Source organism: Pollicipes pollicipes, unplaced genomic scaffold, assembly GCF_011947565.3.
Source record: "Pollicipes pollicipes isolate AB1234 unplaced genomic scaffold, Ppol_2.1 Scaffold_3447;HRSCAF=4054_pilon_pilon_pilon, whole genome shotgun sequence".
In the NCBI taxonomy this organism is placed as follows: domain Eukaryota; kingdom Metazoa; phylum Arthropoda; class Thecostraca; order Pollicipedomorpha; family Pollicipedidae; genus Pollicipes; species Pollicipes pollicipes.
Genome location: NW_023596297.1, coordinates 14,975,313 through 14,995,043, shown reverse-complemented (window position 1 = coordinate 14,995,043; position 19,731 = coordinate 14,975,313). Strand labels below are relative to the sequence as shown.

At 51.0% G+C, this 19,731-nt stretch overlaps 1 protein-coding gene across 1 annotated transcript; it reads right to left on the bottom strand.

Moving 5' to 3' along the window:
• Positions 1-6,497: 6,497 nt before the first annotated feature.
• Positions 6,498-15,731, bottom strand: LOC119092016 (uncharacterized). The gene is made up of 4 exons (XM_037214966.1): positions 15,623-15,731; positions 9,664-9,702; positions 9,054-9,139; positions 6,498-7,287 (listed from the first exon to the last, which is right to left on the bottom strand). Exons 1-4 carry the CDS (start codon positions 15,660-15,662, stop codon positions 7,120-7,122), a joined length of 333 nt encoding a protein of 110 aa, XP_037070861.1. The 5' UTR covers positions 15,663-15,731; the 3' UTR covers positions 6,498-7,119.
• Positions 15,732-19,731: the final 4,000 nt, after the last annotated feature.

Sequence of the window (19,731 nt, the reverse complement as noted above, 5' to 3'; positions counted from 1 at the left end):
GGAGTGTTGTAGTGGGACCACTGTCACGCTGGCATTTGGGAAGGATACGTTTGCGGAGAGATTGGACGTCCCTGGAACGGAAAGCCCACAGTTAATTTCAATGGCGGTGCCATTTGAAATGGTCTGGCTTTTCAAATTTTGCATAGGGGAAGGCAGATATCGGCTTCACTCATTAGCACTTCAGTTAATTCGTTACTAAAGCCTTTTGAAGGCTTCGCTATGCAAACACAGCAGCAATCCATTTCTCCAGGAACACTATTTAAACGATTTTACAACATACTGCCTAAACAAGTTTATCACAGAAATGTCCTGATATCAAAGTGCGTCGTGTCCATGATATATCAAGCGTGTACTTGCTAGATAAATCCTTGACCTATAAATGTATATGCATTGTAAGTTTTCCACTCAATTAAGATGCTGCAACGAAGTTAGAGGAAAGCGAGGTTTAGACATTTACGAGGTATTTTCACTCACCTGCGTAGGCAAGTAGTGGTTGGTATTCCTTTTGCGAGGGCATCCTGAGGACATCGGCTAAAACATTGGAGATTACCGAAGCGTTTGAGAACGCCATAATTGTGCTTCAAAGAAGACTCGCTCCAATTTTTTAGGTTGTCATCCGCACTGCACACCATGGCTTCGTAATCTATAGTAAGTTTTCATGCCGACACTGGCGTTCCAACGCTTCCTCCTACCCGTTGTACCTCCAACCGTTACGCCGGCGGGCTAGCTAGCGGACTTTAACCGGAAAATAGCTAGCTTTGAAGTGTCTGGGCTACCAGTAACGCCAGCAATTAAAATAGGCTTTTCTTGGAAAGTTGCCGTCGCGAGCTTCACCACGTGAATAACGGCCAAGCAGTCTCCGTCTGCGGCAGGCACTAGCAATCAACTCTCGCAAATCAATGAAGCTGCGCGCGGCATATCCATCAGATTGTGCTTCGGGCAGGCAAATGGCCTGAAAAAGAGCGACGTACGACTTGCAAATGAATAACTGGAGGGAATGACTGGATGTGCATGTACTGCTGAAGACAGCGGTTTTTGGTAAATGTTTCACATTTGAAGATGTTGAAGCAAGCACCACATATGATGAAACAAGCTCACCTATAACTATTAGTGTGCTTTTAAGTGGAAAATACTTCTCAAGACACCAAAATTTCTGTGTTCAGTAGATGCTGCTAAGTACGTCATTTTTCATTGCGTCATCGTACCTTGCGCAGCATTGATTAAGAGCCATTTGTCGGCTGTTATACCTGGAAATCGTGTTCACCAACACCAGATATGAAAGACCCGACATCTTTTTCTTGGCTTTGATGGCTGCATGGCCAATGGAATAATAGGATTTGAACGACGTTATTATGACGTTGTGGATGCCCAGATGGCCTCGAAAAACCTTCCCAACACGGTCTGCACATCTTCACGGGTGTGTGGTTCAGCCGCTGGAGGGATTTATGTCTTAGGAAGGCCAGGGCTGTGGACTGCACCGAACGCTTTTCCAAATAGCTATTTTAGCTCAAAGCCCATGCAAATGTGAAAGACCCCCTACAAAGGATACCTTCGTGCTCCTGTCATTCAGTCTCCTGGTTGTCTCATTTCGCACCTACACTCTAAGCTGATAGAGGAACATTCTGAAGCTTAGTTTCTTTTTCTAAAAATCAATTTCACATAATCTGCCAAAATTTGAGCTCCAGTCAGTCAGACAGTCAGAAAAGATTCCAGCGACAATTATTTTTAGACATGCTGGAAGAATAACTGACTGTTCAAGGCAAAGTTGCTGCCCGCCTTTTCTTCACTTTAATTCCCATTCGATATTAAATACGTATATGAAGTGGCAATTTTGAATCAAAACGTTGTTAGACAGAATGTGAGTACTTAGCTGTTCACTTGAAATATGACCAAGGACCTATGGTAAATTTTTATGGTACCTATTTTTGGGCGTCCATAATAGTTACTATTATTCTACCTATCGTTCCAACATAACTTTGCATGCGGTTGAGAAAAGGTAGCAGGTGCAGCGCCACGTAACACATTTATGAAGTAAGGTCTCACGATATAAAACACTGTAAAAAGGGTAATAACAATACACGGTCGACGAGCAATTTAGGCACTTCATAGTTTGCGAAGCAAATACATGACGCAGAAGAACAGCAGTTACAGTCAGTCCAAAACTCTATTCGACAAAAAAGCAGGACGGTTTCAAAAAGGTCCCAAGTTTTGATAATTCAGGGGACACAAGGTGTGAAAAGGGGCCAACAATCTCACAAGTGCCCCAGAGAAGCCAACTTACCTCTGATATGCGATACACGGTAACATCTGCAATACGACAAATCAAATCGTGGCACTAACAACGTTGGCCCGCGACATCAAAAATGGGAGCGAAAGGTCTAAAAATCCACAACTTTGAAACGAGGGCCTATTAGCTGCAGAGACGGGTGCAAGTACAAAAATATGTGTAATTCTGATAACCACTCTTAGTTGCGACGTAAAGATGTTAAGAGTTTTTTTTTGCATGGGCTGTCTAACCATGACTACCTGTATTGTTATGAACCACGAGAACACATGTTAATGTGACAAAGAGCCACTCATTAGCCTTGCAAGTATGCCAGGAGTCCATGAGGGTCCTCCCGTTAACGTAAATGAGTGAACATTGCAGATAGATTGATTATACATAACTACCAGCTATCCCAAAACAGGGCCACTCATATGAAAAATGCTGTCCAGCAGTCAAAGAACAGCGCGCAACATCTGAAATTACTCTCCATAATTGCACAGGGTTCTAGGAAACTATAACAATCTTCCCATATACGATACTTTATGGTCACCAGTACAGACAAGAAGTGTAAAGAAAACTTAACAGATGAAGCGAGAATTTTCGAGGAGTCCACCGAAAGGGCCAACGAACTTTAAAGGGCTTCCAAATATAAAATAGGGGCCTCTTAACTTCGATGAGATGTTGAAAGTCAGTAGAAACATCTGGCGGTACACAGGGGAAGTGGTCTTCCGATAAGTCTCCCCAAACATGTAAAGAAAGTCAAGCGGTCAGCAAAAAGGTACCATGTTTGAAAGGAAGCCTCGAATACGTCACGAAGACCCAGAGAGTTGGCCCTAGATCCATGGCAATGGGTCATCAGCGAGGCATCGTGGTTCAATGATTAACTAGTCATCTGGTTCTGCGGATGGAAATGTTGGTTCCTGTTTGAGGCTCTTGCAAGATTATTGAAGGCCTTTCCAGACTTCTGGACACTCTTTGATGCCTACAGACCCTTCTGTTTAGTTCCCCGGCTCGTTTATAAGATAAGATATATGCTTACAAACCTTATTTATAAGATATGCTCTTACTCATAAACCCTAGATTCAAAGGACTGTTTCACACTCGTATGCAGTTTTGAACTGAGATAGCCACCTTCATGGCCTTTCATGCAGCTCTCAGCCATGACCTTTTTATTATTTCAAATCTTGTTTCAAAGCTAGACTGCACATGAATTCGTACGGCCTACGATGCGCCGCCTATCGGAAGGTCACCGTGAGAAGTATGACGTATAAAAGCGTCACGCGAGGATCCCACCTCATTGGCTGTGCTTCGCTCGTGGCCAAAAGGAGAATGTCGGCTGAAACATTGAGGCTTGCGGTAATGCCGCGCCAAATGTCCCCAACGACAGGAGACTTTCGCCTGTTGATCGCATGTCTCGATCACGAACCGCACATTGTCATAAATAACACAGACGTTTGGACAACTGCCAGATATGACGGGCATCAGGCTGAGAGTGGGACAACTTAAGAAAAGCGCCGTAAGCGGAAATGGAAATGCAAGTAGGGGAGATGTCATCACGGAAAAGAATATGCAAGAGCACCGAAAAAAAAACCAAATGACCCAGAAACCTTTTCGCCCCAGCTCCTTCCAAAAGGCCAAGAGGTTTCCAGGCTCATCTTGTCTCATCAGCTTAGATCCACAGTGCCCATTTAACACTGACCGGGACCACGATGATCTTTGCCATCGTGGTTATCGTAGCTTGCCGTTTGAGCTCACAAGACGTGCCTACATAACGAGCCTCATAAAACGACAGGAAATAGATCCGTTTCATGGAAGGAAGACAAACCTGTCCGAGGGCGTCCAAAACCTAATTACAAGGAATATTCGTCCTAAACGGGCCCTCATCCTCACCTTAAACGGCAGTTGCTTTTCGTTAACTGCGCCTTATTGGAATCGAAAACATCGAGATCGATTCCGGAGTTGAGTCATGTCTCCTTGAGCCGGAACCATTGTCAAAGTAAAGCTTACTATGCTGCTCAGGGTCAAAATCAAACGCGCCCTATTGGTCGCGATTCAGAATCGCTCTCGACCTCGGAAGATAAATAGCACGCAAAGAAATATATGCCACACGGTACAGAAAAACTGTTCTCAATCAGTGTTCGACCTATCTTATTACCGGGACTTTGTCAATATTCATCATCTACGAAAGCACGCACCGGAAACTAACCAAATGAGTGCAGATGCACATTTTTGACATGAGAACATGATCCCACGTCCCACACCCCTTATTATCACTCAGTGGCCGGATCAGGATTAGCCGGTCTGGTCACGCACCGGTCTGCACCGCCGTACAAGGCTGGAACAACATTTCGTAATGCCACTCATCTAAGCCAACTCTTCAGAAGAGCGACGTCCTCCGGACGTTCTTCATAGGCTTGACTTTAAACTCTCCGGCGGTGGCCTTTCCAGACCGGTCAGTCAGAGAGCGGGGCTCGAGGATGATCCAATTATCCAGCGGTGCTAAGTCACATATTGAGTGCGTTTTATTGCAATACCACTGAAACCGACAAGGAACAATTTCCCACTCTCATCTTCCAATAGTCCGATGAGGCTGTTTTGGACAGAGCTGAAGATGCTCCTCTCATCGGGACCGTAATCTTACGGCGTCCCACTTGATCCATCTTTTCCACGCCAGCTTCCAGCCAGGCTTGCTTCCCGGCGCGTCAGAGTGTTCTGAGGTCGGCACCCAGCTCAGCCCAGCTTAAATTTCCTACATGCGGATAACGACGTTGATCGCGACGTTGACGACCGTGCGTCATTCGACAGCTATGCCAGCCCTGGGGCTGCATTAAGAATTCACTTAGTGTTCCGGCTTCTTCGATCGGTGCGATCCGTGCCGACCAGCTCGATTTAGACGGCCAAACTTGCATTTATTCTTGCAGTACGCGCAGAGGCTCCTATCAACTCTGGAAGTGGGTGACTGGCATTTGTGGTACTGAGACTCATCTAAAATCTCAAACGGTGATGACGTTCGGGTCATTTTTCCATTGTCCGTTTTATGCCTCAGTCAGTTTCAGTCGCTCTCATGCTCTTATGACTTCTGGTTGCCGATACCTGGACCCTGCTTCCCAGATTTTTGTTTTTTTGCTTTTAAGAAATTTGAACATTTTACGTTTCATGTGTCAAGCAAGATGGACGAATATCAGTGCAGCAATAGCAGCACAGCATAGCAGCAACGTTAAAGAGGCACACCATCCGCTCGCCAGGCCTGCGATCAAGCGCCCTCAAAGAATTGCAGCTAAGCCTTTAAAAAACCGTGATGCATGTTGCTGAAAATTTCAGCACCGTAAAACTAGTGGTTGCAAGGATATAATAGGATGTCGCAGAAACGGAGGCGTAGGCAGGGGCAAGGGGTACATGCCCCCCTCCCCCCCCCCTCAGGTTCCGAGGACCCTTCGAGCCCCTCAGGACAGGCGATCAAGGACCCGATTTGAGGGCCGGACGGGTCCGAAGGGCTGGTCGGAGGTTTGTTTTGTTTGTTTATTTTTGATTACGGGCATGATGTGACAGATGATATGATGGGCGGATTGGTGAAAAGCAGAACGCTTAAATCTGACCACCTTTCATTACACTAGTAAAATAGGGTCATCGCCACCAGGGAGGCAACGACCAACCTCCCACTCGTCCGATCTGCCAGCCGAGATGGGCCAGGTATCCGTCTCGATGTCACATTAAGCGCCCGGTTGTGCGCGGCTGTGTCCTGTCCCAGTTTCACAAAATTTGAGCCTTGTTAGACGTTTCTGGGTGGCTGAATGCGTGCCAGCGGCGTTTTCATGACAACCTTTATCTCATGGTGTAGCCGCCAAAGGCAAAGTGCGGCACGTAGAACATCGGGGAGTGAAAACTGTGCTCGAAAACTCTCTTTGCAGTGAGCAGCATTCGCTGATACTGCACTGTCCACAAATTAATCGTGGAACGTCCAGTCAAGAAAACGCAGCAAGCTTCTTATTCGAATCACCCCGCCGACGGGGAACACAGCGTCGGTCCCTGTCGATCTGGAGCTGATTTGCGCTTGGTTCTAGGAGCTGGTTTGCTCATAAACGCTTGTGGTGTGGCAAAGAACATGAGCTGGGCGCAACAACCGTCAGTGCCACATCGCCACATCGTCCCTCCCTTCCGCGAAGATCTACTCTTCAAAAATCACTCGGCTCTGATTGATCTTCACCCACCGGAGGTTGAAACCAGAAGCAGGTAGAATGTTAATCGCTGTGTATTTCTTATTTCAGCTAACGGATGAAAACAGACAACAGAACAACATCGTCTGGGCACGTCTTTATAAAGCAAATGTCACATGAAATAAATATGTACAAATGCACGGCCTGACTGCTGGCTCAAGAAGTCGGACAGCAGAAAACAGTCGGAACTAAGAATCTTTCTACGCACTAAGGAATCAAGCTCAGATGACGTCGTTGCGGAAAGCAAACTACGAGTGTCAATCTTAAAAACAAGCATCTACTTATCGGAAACGGAGACACATCTTCCTGAGATAGAGGAGCGCAGCAAGTCTCGTGGCTGGACGCATCGGACAACAAGGACGCCCAACAACTCGAGTAACAACAACCGCAAACTTAACGCACATGACGATGAAGCCTGATTCCTACAACAAGACAAGACAATTGGACGAGCGCGGAGCCCGCGAACTCGCAGCTGCAGCCGACCGAGGCGCTCCAGCCCAAGCACGGCGCCGCGAGCGCTGCCGTACGGCCGGAGTGCGAACTACCACCTGCTGTCGGGCCGGCCGATCGCTGGCAAGGTCCGTGGCCTGTTTCCTGGCCACGCTGAGAGTCCAGCTGGATCACGAGCTGCCGGGACCTCTACTGCTGCCGGAAGGGCGTGCGCACCTGCTGCCTCTGCGATCGCCGCAGCGAGCGGCGGTTGAACATGGTGAAGAGCCGGGCGCTGGCCATGCGCCGGAACCGGCGGCCGGCGTCCATGATGTTCTGCATGAAGCCGGAGATGGCCTGCCGGGCGCGGTCCAGTCCCTGCGGCGGCAGAGGTCACGGGTCAGCCGGCGGCGGCGCACATCAGAGGCGAGGTCAGACGCCGCACGTGGGGGTCACGGGCCGAGCGGTACACACCAGCCGGCCGGCCGATCGACCCACACGGTAACCGATCAAGCGCGTGGAAGCGGAGGTCAGGGTCAGTAGAACGTGGGTTTGACCACTGCTAGCGCTATACGGTACTGAGGGCACCGGTCACCGAGTGTGAACCAGTTTCATGGATCGGATCCATTCACCGGGAGGCCAGATGCCGCTCTGCTGTCCCAAGCCCCTCGGGCGCAGAAACGAACTATTGTGAAACGATTCCAGGTAAAGCAGGAAGTGAGATCACCGCCGCAGATCTTGCGCGGCCTAGGGCGCGGATTTACAACGAAAAAACTTGTCATTCCGCTCCTGAATGAAAGAGAAAGAGAAAATTGCATCCTGAATGACCGCAAGAAACAGGAAGAAATGTCGTTGGAACGCACTTCATTCCGCATGCAAGTCGGGCTGTGAGCGGTCGTAAACAGGCTTTCATCTTTAGAGCGGGCATGCCTGTGACGGTATCGTCAATCTGAGGTTCGTGGGGTGCCAGCTGTTTTAAGAGAAAGTGCACGCGGTCGTAAACATTTCACACTCCCCGCGTTCGGGCCTTGCGCACGCTGACAGGCTTTGTGGTAATAGGAGGCTTGGGGCCAAGATAAACTGTCGTGTCTGACGCCACAGCTGCCCTCTCTTCCGCGGCGCGGGAGCTTCTATGGCCATTGAGCATTCTCCGTCCAGTAACAGTAAACTTCCACTTTCAAATGATTTAAGCTGAGAACCTGGATATTCTCAGGACTATGCAGCCTGGTGAAGCACTGCGCGCCCGGGGCCCTGCCGTGAGCTCGCTATGTGCAGATCACCGCGGACCAGTTCCCACGTTAATGTGTGCCTAATTCTAATGCTGCCGGGGTAATAAAGACGCCGCGTCTCGGGCCGCATCTTCAGGGTGCAGTGACTAAGTGTGCCACCCTGCCGCCGCAATGAGGACAGCCCAGTTAACGTCGCACCCCCATTACCCAGTGGAAAGCTGCACGGGGTACCTTTCCAGCGCACCCGCCCTGACTCCCCGAACCAGCCGAGTCACCACCACCGCCTCTGACGCACACCCGCGTCTGTGCCCGCCGGGGGTGCGTCGCGGACGCGGCGGAATCCACCCGTGGCCCGGCGCGCGCACCAGCCCGCGCGCCCAGCTAACGCGCTCCGTTATCCGGCCGGCCATTATCGGCGATCGTCGCCCGAGGCGGTGTCCTGACGCGCCGCCGTCGCCCCCGGCGGCGGCCGCCGGCCGGCCAAGGCCGCGAGGTCGCCGCGCCGTCGCTCCAATCGGGTCAGCCAACGCCGGGTGGCCGCGCGCCGATTTCTCCGTAATTAATAGCTGGGACTCGCGGGCCCGGGTGCCGTCCTTCCGAACGAGAGCGGCGCCGACACATGTTGCGTGGCCGGCGGTTTCACCGTCCGCCGCGGATCCGGCACCGCCGCTCGATCGGCGTCGTGTCGCGCTGTGTCCTCGCGCCGTTTCGCGGCGTGGCTCGCAGACGATGGGCGGACGTCGGTCTGCCGTGCGGCCCCACGGTGGTAATTTGGCCATTGTTGTGTCCGGAGCGCGCTGTTTTGCGTTTCTCTTGGCGCTGAATGACACCGTTACGGCACGCGATCGGTGCCTGCAAGCCGGATGCAGTTCCACCGCTCTAGCCTGTGTCGCAGGCGGAGTCGGCGGCACTTACGCTGCTCTGCCTGCGCAGAGGGTAGGGCAGCGGGCGGCCTGGCTGCGGCTGGGGTCTCAGGAAGGGCCTCTGCTCATGCGGCGCACCTGAAACAAGAGGATATGGGTCACACAAAGAGCACGCTGCGCTCGCATTCATCATCACTGGGTCGGGGCACGGCGTAAAACGCAGCCGGCCGTTAGAAGCTGCCCAAATAAGGCGGCGAGGCACTCCAGAGCCCTAGTGGCCGCTCGTAAAAACGAGCCAGTGAAAACACCTCCCGATGGGCACAAGAAGAACACTTGACGCGTGCTCCGCGTGCCAGAGGTCCGACGGACACCAGGCGCAGCTGAGTGACGGGTGCTTAATAGCGATGCAAACATCGTAAAGCCTGGCATCGGCCCCCACGCTGTATATCAGCCTGGATGCATGGGTACCCGATTAGAACTGAAGCTAAAAAGTAGGGCTCCGCACTTCAGTACTGGCATCGATTTTCAACGTCCTCAAAGCGCGCTAAAATTTACTGACGCTGGCGAAGCGCCGGCACCGTTGTCCCGGGCGCGGTGTGATAACCGGCGGTACGCCGGCTGCTGACGCCGTGGCACAGCAATCTCGCCTCGTTAGCTCTTACCTACGGGTGCTGATTCGTCGCCGGAGACGGCGGCAATCACTGAAACAAGGGAGAGACGGAGTTAGTGCTGACTGCGGCTCTCACGGGCCACCGGCCAGACCCGGATGATGTGACCCGTCGTCTTCATCTCGTCGCCGCGACGGGAAAGTTTCACCCGGTCGATAAAACCGCATGCCCCTAACTAAAAAGCACAAGAAGCACTTGGCTGTGCGTGGTCACTTGACAGATGGTGACAAGAAAACGCTGAGAAGAGCGCATTAAATGCGGCAAACGGCGGGGTGCTACGCGTCATAAATCGTGAATTCCGATAGCATCTCCCCATGACTAACTTTACCGTCTAGCAGGCTTTGTGCCGAGAAAGTTTAGGGCTGCATGGGGTCTACATACAGATGCGCAGTCACGTGTGCGCTCTTTGAAGCCGGCAAGTGGCATGCAAATTGTGAAATGGGCACGGGTCACGCTTGCAGCTCGCATTATTCGGTCGAAATCGGGAACAAATCTCAGGGGAGTTACTGATGTCCTGCAGTCACAGTTTGCAGCCAGATGCGGTCCACCGTCAGTCAATTTGTTGAACAGCTATCAGACTGCAGCATCTCCGAGAGAGCCGAGCAGCAAACGGCGCGGGTCTCATCAGTCGTCCACCCAAGTTTGCTCGTCTGGCCGATCTTACGACGGCCAGCTTTCCAGAGCAAACGCCGCGGACTGGCTGACACGACAGGACACGATCGCCGCGAGCGAAACATTTGCTCTAGTCCAGAGAAACCGGCGGACCCGTGTCACACGCCGCGCCACTAACGGTGCGCCTGTGCCGCCGCTCGCCGCTTTCTTCCGATCAAATATGCCGCGCGTTTACCGCCCACCGGCGGTTTCCCTGCCCAGCTGGCGTCGGTCGCCGCCGGCGCCGGCGCCCGTTTGTCCAATGAAGACTGGCCGCCGGCGCCCGGAGTTCCGGTGGCGGCGCCTTGGAAACAAGTCACGGCTGCATGTGGCCCCTGGCGGTGCCAGGAGCCAATCCGTGCCGGAGGAACAGGCGGCGAGACGCGACTCCCTTCAAACGCTGGTGCTGAGCGTTCCTTGTTAGGGAAAGGGCGTGCAGGCGGGGTTGTTGTGGTGGTGGAGCGCCGACGGCGCCGCCCCGGGTCCTGCCGGCACTGATTGGAGGGTCAGCACCTGGGTCGGAGCCGGCACTCGACCATGGATCGGGGAAAGTCGTTCCACGTCGACCGGAAACGTCCGGCACCACGCCGCGGGCATGTGGCGATGACACGTGCCGCCGACACGCCGCGTCGACCGCCGACAGGGCCGGACAGGAAAGCGCCGGCTTGTTATGCGTGGCGGTGACCCTTGCCATCGGGAACAATGGCTTGCCATCGCTACCGATGGCTGGCCTCTCCGCGACCAGCGTGGAAACGGACCGGCCGGAGACGCCAGTGTGGGAATGTCTCTCAGTCTGAAGTGAGAACGAATGCTTGGATGGCTCCGCGGGCGTTGAAGCAGACAGCGTCTTCGTCTCGCGGCGCCTTTTATGTGGGAAAGTGAGAGTATGGCAATGCTCAAGGCGTTGACATGCGCATGGAAAATGCAGACTCCACTTCAAAGATGACGTGCCGCTCCTCCCCAGCTTTTACAAAATTTAGCAGTACGTTTGTGGCGCAACAAAAAGGTTTGAAGGACATCCATGTGCCCCCAGCAGGATTTCACCCATATTCCCCTCCCCCCTGGTTATTGTGAACACTCTACTCAATACGGCACATAATTAGGAATTAAAAACTGATTTCATGCATTAATGTGTGGGATATGTCAAAAGGTTGCGCATGAGTAGGCATTGGCTGATGGTGACATTGGGCCGTAGCGTTCATGATCCTGATCGATTGCGACCATTGAACCGCGGAAATTCCAGTGTAACTGAACCTACTGTAATGCTATTGTATGTGGTGACTGAAACCCTACGTCTGTCCATCAATTCAAAAATCTATACATTTTGATTAATCTACATACGCTTAGATTATATTTAGATGAGATGGCAAAGTCTTTTCCCCTGGCACTTTGGTAGTGTGTACTGAGTACGACATGCTGGCACCTTCGGTAGGATAGTGCTTTAGGCTGTAATGTTGCCACCAAAGACGGAGTACAAAAGTAGTCACATCTAATTTTTCGAGTTCCAAAATGGGCGAAAAATTGTCCCTTGATCAAAATGTTCTGTCTGATCCAGTAACGACATAACATATAGGTGTAGTTCCACACAATTTAGTGCGCTGCCAGTTACATTTAAACCCACCGTCTACACCATAGGTCCAACGTCTTCTGGGCCCATCAGCAACCCTTATGCGGCGTAGTAATGTGTCTGAATTTACAGCTTTAGAAATCTCCAACACGATAAATAATTCATAACCGCATAAATATGTGGGTAGATTTGTTTATCGTTTTCTATTTGGAAAATTGTGCGATCCACAGCCCGAAATAGTTGTCAATGTTGTTTTCCGATTCAAATAAACTGCTTCGGAGCCGGGATGCTTGGGAGATTTAACGTAAAGCATGCCGCCCTTCAGAAGAGCAACGCCCCAGATTCTTTCATGCAGTAAACAGCCTGTAAGAAATAGTCACGCCAGCTTTTCGCTGCAGCTTAGTGTTATTGATTTAGAAGTTTAAAGGCGCGTCGATTACAAATCTCAGCACCGAACGGCGGAAGTTCCGTGGCTTTTTTCTACCGCATCTGGCACTCCATGCAGCCATCCACACCAGACGCCTGCTGTCGCGGCCGCCCGAGATAGCTCGCGTGGCACGTGCGGCCTATGAGGTGGCCGGCCCTGCGCGGCCCAGAGCCGGGAGGGCCGCGCCGGTGCCTCCTCACCCACTGACCCACTGTACGCCAGCCGCACATCCGCATAGTTCCAGCTGCTTTGCATTACCACGCCCGTCAGGACCGGCTGTTGATGTTGGCTTCGTGCCAACGGGCGGTCAGCGGCCGCGGCACGGAACGCTGGTACGAGCGGACTCACGTGGACTCGTGTCAAACCGAGGTGACGCGTGCTTGGCGTGCTTTGAGGAGAGCAGTAGAAATGCAAGTTATCTGTCTTCTAGTCAAGCTAAGTCACTATCCATCTTCAGATACGGCGTTTTAGGCTGGCATCCTAACGATACATAGTAGCCCATGGCATCGCATAACGATGCATAATGGCACGTGCCGACTGCTCACCATCGATGTCGCGTGTCGAACCGTCATAGCCCGTGCCGACATCTCTGCTATGCATGCCGACCATGTCGACGCGTGCCAACTGCCAGAACTCCGACCGCACCCGGTGGCGTTCAAATCGTCAGGGTGTTTGCTTTTCAGAACGCACGCGTTCTAAAACACCGCCTAAAACAGCGTGCTCTCCAAAGCGGATGTGCTCTGACCCGAGCTGGATGCATACCAGCCGACGTCATCCGGAGAGGCGGCCCACACCGCCGACCAATCAGCTGCGGGCTAGCTATGGCACACATCGTGCGGAAAATAGGCTACGCAGATGTCGAGCCGCCGCCGCCGGGCCGGAGGCGCCCGGAGCGTGAACTCATCATTCGGCATCAGCTGTCGCGCTCGGCGTCCTTGGTGCACCGAGGAACGCACCCTGATTTCGTGCACTTGTGAGCAGAGTGAATGGCCTAAAGCGTGCCAGGGCCTAATTCTGTGGTACGAGGGCTGACCCAGCTAACAGAACGGCGCTCCTTGCCGTGTGCTTATTGAGCCGATAACATCGTCTGGCCTACTCGGGCACCGAGCGCCGCCCGGGTCAAGTTTGGCAGCAGCGCTGCCTCCGGTCGAGTCTGGGCATTGTGTGGTGAAAGGAGGGCTCCTTGCGCGCCGAGATATGACTCGTGCCGCCTTTAATACGCGCACTGGCGGTAACGAGAAAGCCGATGCGCTCTCACGAGCCGAGGTGGACGCCGGACTATTGTTATTGTTATCGTTACGACGCGTCGTCGAGCGACACTTTTTAATCCGGGTGCGATGAATCCCGAGTAAACTATCCAAATCAGGACTTTTCAGTGTTCGGCCGTTCATATTTCGGTTCGAGAAGCACGCGCCGTGCCGATAAAAGCGCGCTGTCAGCGTGAGCAGAGCGCTGACTCATCTTCACACTGTAGTATACTACAGGCGATCGTCGGGGACATCACGCCGTGAAATCTGCCCAGATGCGGCGACCTTCAAAAGGTCAAACTACATTCTGGTTCGACTGGTTCGAACCATGCAACCCGGTAGGATTGGTGTCTATTCTTCGGAAAAACAAGTCTTAGTATCGATAGCGGGTTTCATGAGAAGGTTGGTCAAAGTCAGTGAGGAAATTTTGGGAATAATGCATGCATGCCTTTGTCATGCATGCATGTAAAGCATGCATGCCATTCTCAAGCATGCCAGTGTGCTTTCCTTCCGCTGAAATCTACAAGTCTTTGTGGAGTAACGGTGTACTGCAGTTAATTTTGACACTTCATCCCACTTTGGCAAACGTACAAATCTGCGACACTCACTTGGTGCTCGTAACTGATATTTTCCTGCCGTTTAATCACCGAAGCTTAACTTTTCGTGGAATATTTAAAACCTCCCTGACTTGATGGCATTGCGGCAGAATGCCCAGCACGTCCTGCTGTGTACGTAGCGACCAGCGGTCGACCCAGAGAGCCGCCAGCATGACGCAACACTTCCGCCTCGACCGACTAAACCAGCTTCAGCCTCGGGGAACCACCAGCTTACTGGCTGTTTCGATGGTTATTAAAAACGGGTCGGAGAACGGCATCACGTAATGTTGTCAGTGTCAATTTTGACAATGTTCAGATTCCGACCGTTTGAAAGTGTCAGTGAGCAAAAAAAGCATTGGGTAGACTGCTAGTCGACATCAAAAAGCGCTTGTGACAAAAAGCGACTAGCAGTCCACTTATGTTTCATTTTTCACATAAAGCACGAGAGAACATGTAGGTTGCCGAGCGTAGCTCTTAAATTAACTGCTAGTAGGCCATAAAATGTATATTATATTATAGGAGGCAATAGAATATCAATTCGTCATCGTCTAATTAGGTCACTTAGTTCGGTTTACATATTTGAGCTCGGAACGCAAGAAGCGTTCTGAAACGAAAGGCTTGCATTCAAGGCTAAGAACTGCAAAAGGCGAGCAGCGGCATGATATTAGTGAGAGCAAAACTATGGCTTAAAGGACGAAATGTTTTGCAAAAATCTCAAAAATTTCCAATTGTGAAAAAATCTTAACAGACTTGTAAAGCAATTTACAGAAATCAAGGCCGTGAGAACACCACTCGGATGACTTTGATTCGCACTCAATACAAACATTTGTTTTCCAACTACTAATCGTATATTCGTCATTTTAGTCCATGATGGTTCTGCGAGGCATTTTTTGCATGATTGCAAGGTTTGATTGATTGGCGTGACCAAATTCAAGAAAAGATATACCCTTGATAGAAATCATGTCACATGGAAAGAGAGCAGCACATTCACTTTTGATAGAGCACTGTTCCAATAATTTTGTGTGACTTCTTTCCCATCATTCCTGGGGACCTGATAACCTAAGGAGTCATCAAGCGCTAATAACCCAGTCATTACCATTCTCTCATAATATGTCATAATAGCTTGAACGGTTCACTAGGTATATTACCCTTTGTGTAGACAATGCCGAATGAGCGTTAATGAATGTCTTTAATTAAGTATCTTTTGTAGCAACAGTGTTCTCTAACAGGCTGTAGAATAAAACACCGAATCGGTACGTATAAGTAGTAACGCAATCCCACTGTCTGAATTTTCCAACGGAAAATAACAAATACCGGTTGCCAGCTGAAGCACGTCGTTTTGCTGTGACTGACTTGACCACTGCAAGCAAGCTCCCTGCAGCGCCGGGCGGTAGCCGGGCGGTCTGCGCCACCACAGCACGTGGCGGGCACAGCGGCGCGCAGGGGCGGCGCGGGGTCGACTCACCTGCCAGGAGGCACGCGACGGCGATCAGGTGGCCCTTCATGGCGAGGAGCTGGCGTCCGGGAGGAGTGCGGCGGCGGAGCGAGCTCGGGAGACTGGTGCAGCCCGCCGGCCGGACGCGTTATATGAGCTGCCGGCCGAAGTGGGTCGCCAACGGCCGGGGCGTGCCCCTGCAGGCGTTCCCGTCCGGCGGCGTCCTCCTCTCTCCGCGGCGACGCTCGGCGCAGGCCGCCGCGTCCGGGTCGACCCGCGAGGACGGCACCGTCCTTGGCGGAGGACGGCGCCGTCCACTCACTGCTCCAGCGGTCGGTATGACGTGGCGACGCGTAAGGCACAAGCCTTCAGCGGCGGAAGGCGGTATTCGCTGAGTGATGTTGATTGATCTGTCGCTCTGTGCAGCAGTACGAAGATGTGCACGCGTGACTGCGTGACACTATATCCATGCATCTGCAATATGCATGGATCTGCATGCGTATTGTTTTGTTTTCTACCGCAGACCTTGCCGTATCCATTACGGGTGGTGTAGGTACCGCGTATTGTAGAAATTGAGATGAGTAATGTGGCGTGATATATGCAAAGAAAATGATGATGAAACAAAGCTTCGTATACATAGCGTTTCGAGGGACTGCCCTTCACGCATTACATAAATCCATGGATCAGTGATTAACTGCATCGATTGGACTTGACTCGATCGGAAAGCCTTCGATGCACGTGGATTGGCTTTAGAATAGATAAGAAAGAAATCCAGTCGTTGGAATGGATTGAAGAATCCGATGTCACTGTAGGTTAGCATACTACGACACATGCGTCCTCTACGTTTCAAGATATTTTTTCTGTTGAATGTATTGAATCTACCAAAAACAAATCCCCGTGTTGCATTATGTTTTCCTGGAACGTGCTGAAAATGCTGATTTTGTTATCTTCCATACTACATGACAAGTTTTTGAACCAAATATAACTTGCACGCCCGATGTAGTGCCACTGCTGCCTCGGGTCACAGCCCTGATGTCAGTAAGTATCCCAAGTGACACTCGCCCCCCAGTGACAGGGCAAACACTGTAGAGCTATCTAATTAAATAATTTCTGAGCATGCATATGCTTCCATTTATCGATAGCAGACCCTCTCTCTGCATCTTTATCAAGATTGCAGCGTACACTTTTGACCAACTTGTAGCTCAAATGCAATCCGATCAATAAGTCGCGAGGCTCACATATCATACTACGTTTTATGACTACCATAAAATATGACTAAAAGTTATAGGAAGAAACCGGAACACGGTACGCTTACAGCCGCTTCATGTTGAAGTGTTTTATGTCACGGTATTCAACAGATTGATCGATCCCAGTCCCATCTAAGTACGCTTGAAGCATAACCGCTCAGCGGCGTACTTTTCCCACTAGCCTACAGGATCCACGTGGGCAAGACCTGCTCTCCACAAAACTGGGAGCTGCTGTGTTATCTCACGGCGATGTATTTACCATGCTTTGTGTAGACAAGCCAACCTTCCACGGTACTACGAGCCAAAGCTTTCATGCACAGTACAGCCGGGAATTTTTCGACTTTCGGAACATTCTGCGCGGTCTCAGTGGCTTAGTTCGTACTGTGCCGTATCCATAACTCATAGGAGGTGCGTTCGAGATTGAACAGATCTAGAATTTTCCGATGATTTATCCAGAATCTTTTATTTTTCTTGACATGTCTCTTTCAGCATATTCCCCATGGAACCTGATGAATTGTTTGCTATTAGCCGATAGATGTACACGATGCACTGTAATACAGAACATAACTCCTTGATAACTTGTTGAAAAAAATTGTCGATATGGCATCCTGTAATTAAACAATAATTGCATTCACTATTGCGGCATTTGCGCCTCCCTTTCTTTCATACTCCAGTCCATGCAGGTCAAGAGCGTACGGCATAATATCGCATGCGTTCGTGTCTGTCTGTACGTCGATCTGTCCTCTTCTCTTCCTTTTCTTTTTTTGCCAGACGCACGGCGCAGACGGCTGCATGGTTTGTTGTCAAATTTGTGTAAATGTTAAGTGGAAAACGGAGTTCTAGGTGTGGGATTCTGTTGCCGGTTGGTCTGTTGTTTGGTTGGTCACAGACACGTTGGTCACGCGCCGGTTGGCCTGAACACGTTGGACCCGAGCACACACGTTGGTCTGCACAGATTTACCTGACAAATAATGCAGAGTGGTCTGGATCAATCCAGGATCACTGAAACAGCATTGGAGCGCACCGAAGAACCAGCCTGCTCCGGACCCCACGTTTCGGGCTCTGGCAAGGCTTTCAATTTTACTGTAGTGGCTCACCACAGAATGTTCATTTCAAAACCAACCTAATAAGTTAGGTCTGCCAAATTACAGTGAACTTTAAAGCTTATCTATTGTATTTCATTTGAATTTCAGACTTAAGTCAATAGCGTACAGTATAATATCGCATGCATGTATGTCCGTCTGTGTTTTAATTTGTCCGCATTCTTTAGCCAGACACACTTCTCAGACGGATGCATGATTTGCCGTCAAATTTGCGCATGCGACAATTTACATCTTCGCAGCGATCCACCACATAACTTTCATAAATTTCACGCCCGTGCGATGCCGGTGTCGGGGGTCAAAGCACAAACAAAAAAGAGTCATGTTATGGCACTAAGCACGAAATCATTTATTCGTATCTATGGGAGAAACAAGTTGCACGAAGGCCAAATAGTTGAAAACTTGTTGCAAAGGTCGGGAAACCATGAACATCGCGTGCACACACGCAGGGGACTGGCAATTGAGGCAAACACTGAAATCTTAGGAGGGAAGGAATTTGACACGCTGCATCATTGATATGCGAACCAGTCACAAGGCTAGAGGCGGTGATCTACCGACGCCAGCAATGCCGGTGTGTATGTGATGTCCGCAGTATACGAAACAGCGTTGTACGGGCCAAGCATCCGTGTAAGCTATGAGTGCTAACCAGTTTACAAAAGCTAACAAAGGCCCACTTCCTTTTGTTGAGCCGTGAGCCAACGTTACGCCGTTGGAGCGGAGCTGCCAGCGTTCACGGCGTCGCCCCTTCGCAAAGAGAAGCAAGCGGGGAGCGCTTGTTACAGCTACATAGATTACTTTACTTGTTACAGCTAAATAGATAGCTTTCTGCAAAAAAAGAGGCTGAAGAAATGAAGGGAGCATGCCCCGGCTTCCCACACATCTCGCTCAAAAGAGGAGTTGGAATGTGTGGATTTTGTGCGGTTTATGTCATGAAATAGTTGTGCTGAGACGAATTGAAACGGATCAGATTAGTGAGAAACTGAGAAAGTCACAGAGGCGTGGAAATGGACATAGCGATGGGGATATTGGCGGACGAGAGAGATGGGAACTAAGAGAAGGAAACAAGGAATGGGGGAGATAAGATACAAGAGAGAAAGGAGAAAGAAACAGAGCGAGAGAAAGAGGAAAGAGAGAGAGAGAGAAAGAGAAAAAAGAGAGGGGGAGAAAGATAGAGGGGAGAGAGAAAGAGAGAAAGGGAGAGAGAGAGGGAGAGGGAGGGGGAGGAGGAGGCGGAGGAAGAGGAAGTGATGTATTGTAAGCTCTGTTCTCACGTCTGTTCTGTTCCCATTCATTGTCCAATTTAGGGATGCAACGGAGTGCCTCCTAGGTTGGGCGCCAGGCGGCCATGTGCACACAAGCGATTTGGTTAAATCAAGAGTATCATAATCAAACGACACAGTTGTTGACGTGCCCTGCACGCCATGTCCAAGTCATGCCCTGTTTGCGCGCTGCCTTTGCGCACATGCCCTGTTTGCGCACTGACTCGAGCCTTGGTATCATGCATTTTGAAAACTCCGGTCGGCGTTAGCACCGAGCGAAGCATCTCCGTGATAACATCGCACGGAGGGATCATCAGTGTTCGCGCCCCACCCCACAGGTGAGCCAGGCAGACACCGCGCGGCGGCGCTCCGCTGTAGCGACGGCAGACCGCCGCCGTTGGCCGCACGGCTGTTGTGCTTGTTAGTCCGCTGCTCAGCCGGGGAGAGTGGACTACATGCCTGACCTTCCATGAGAGGGAACTGGCTCTGTTATCCGACTGCGGCCGTGAGTGGTGCGTGGTCTATGACCGTGT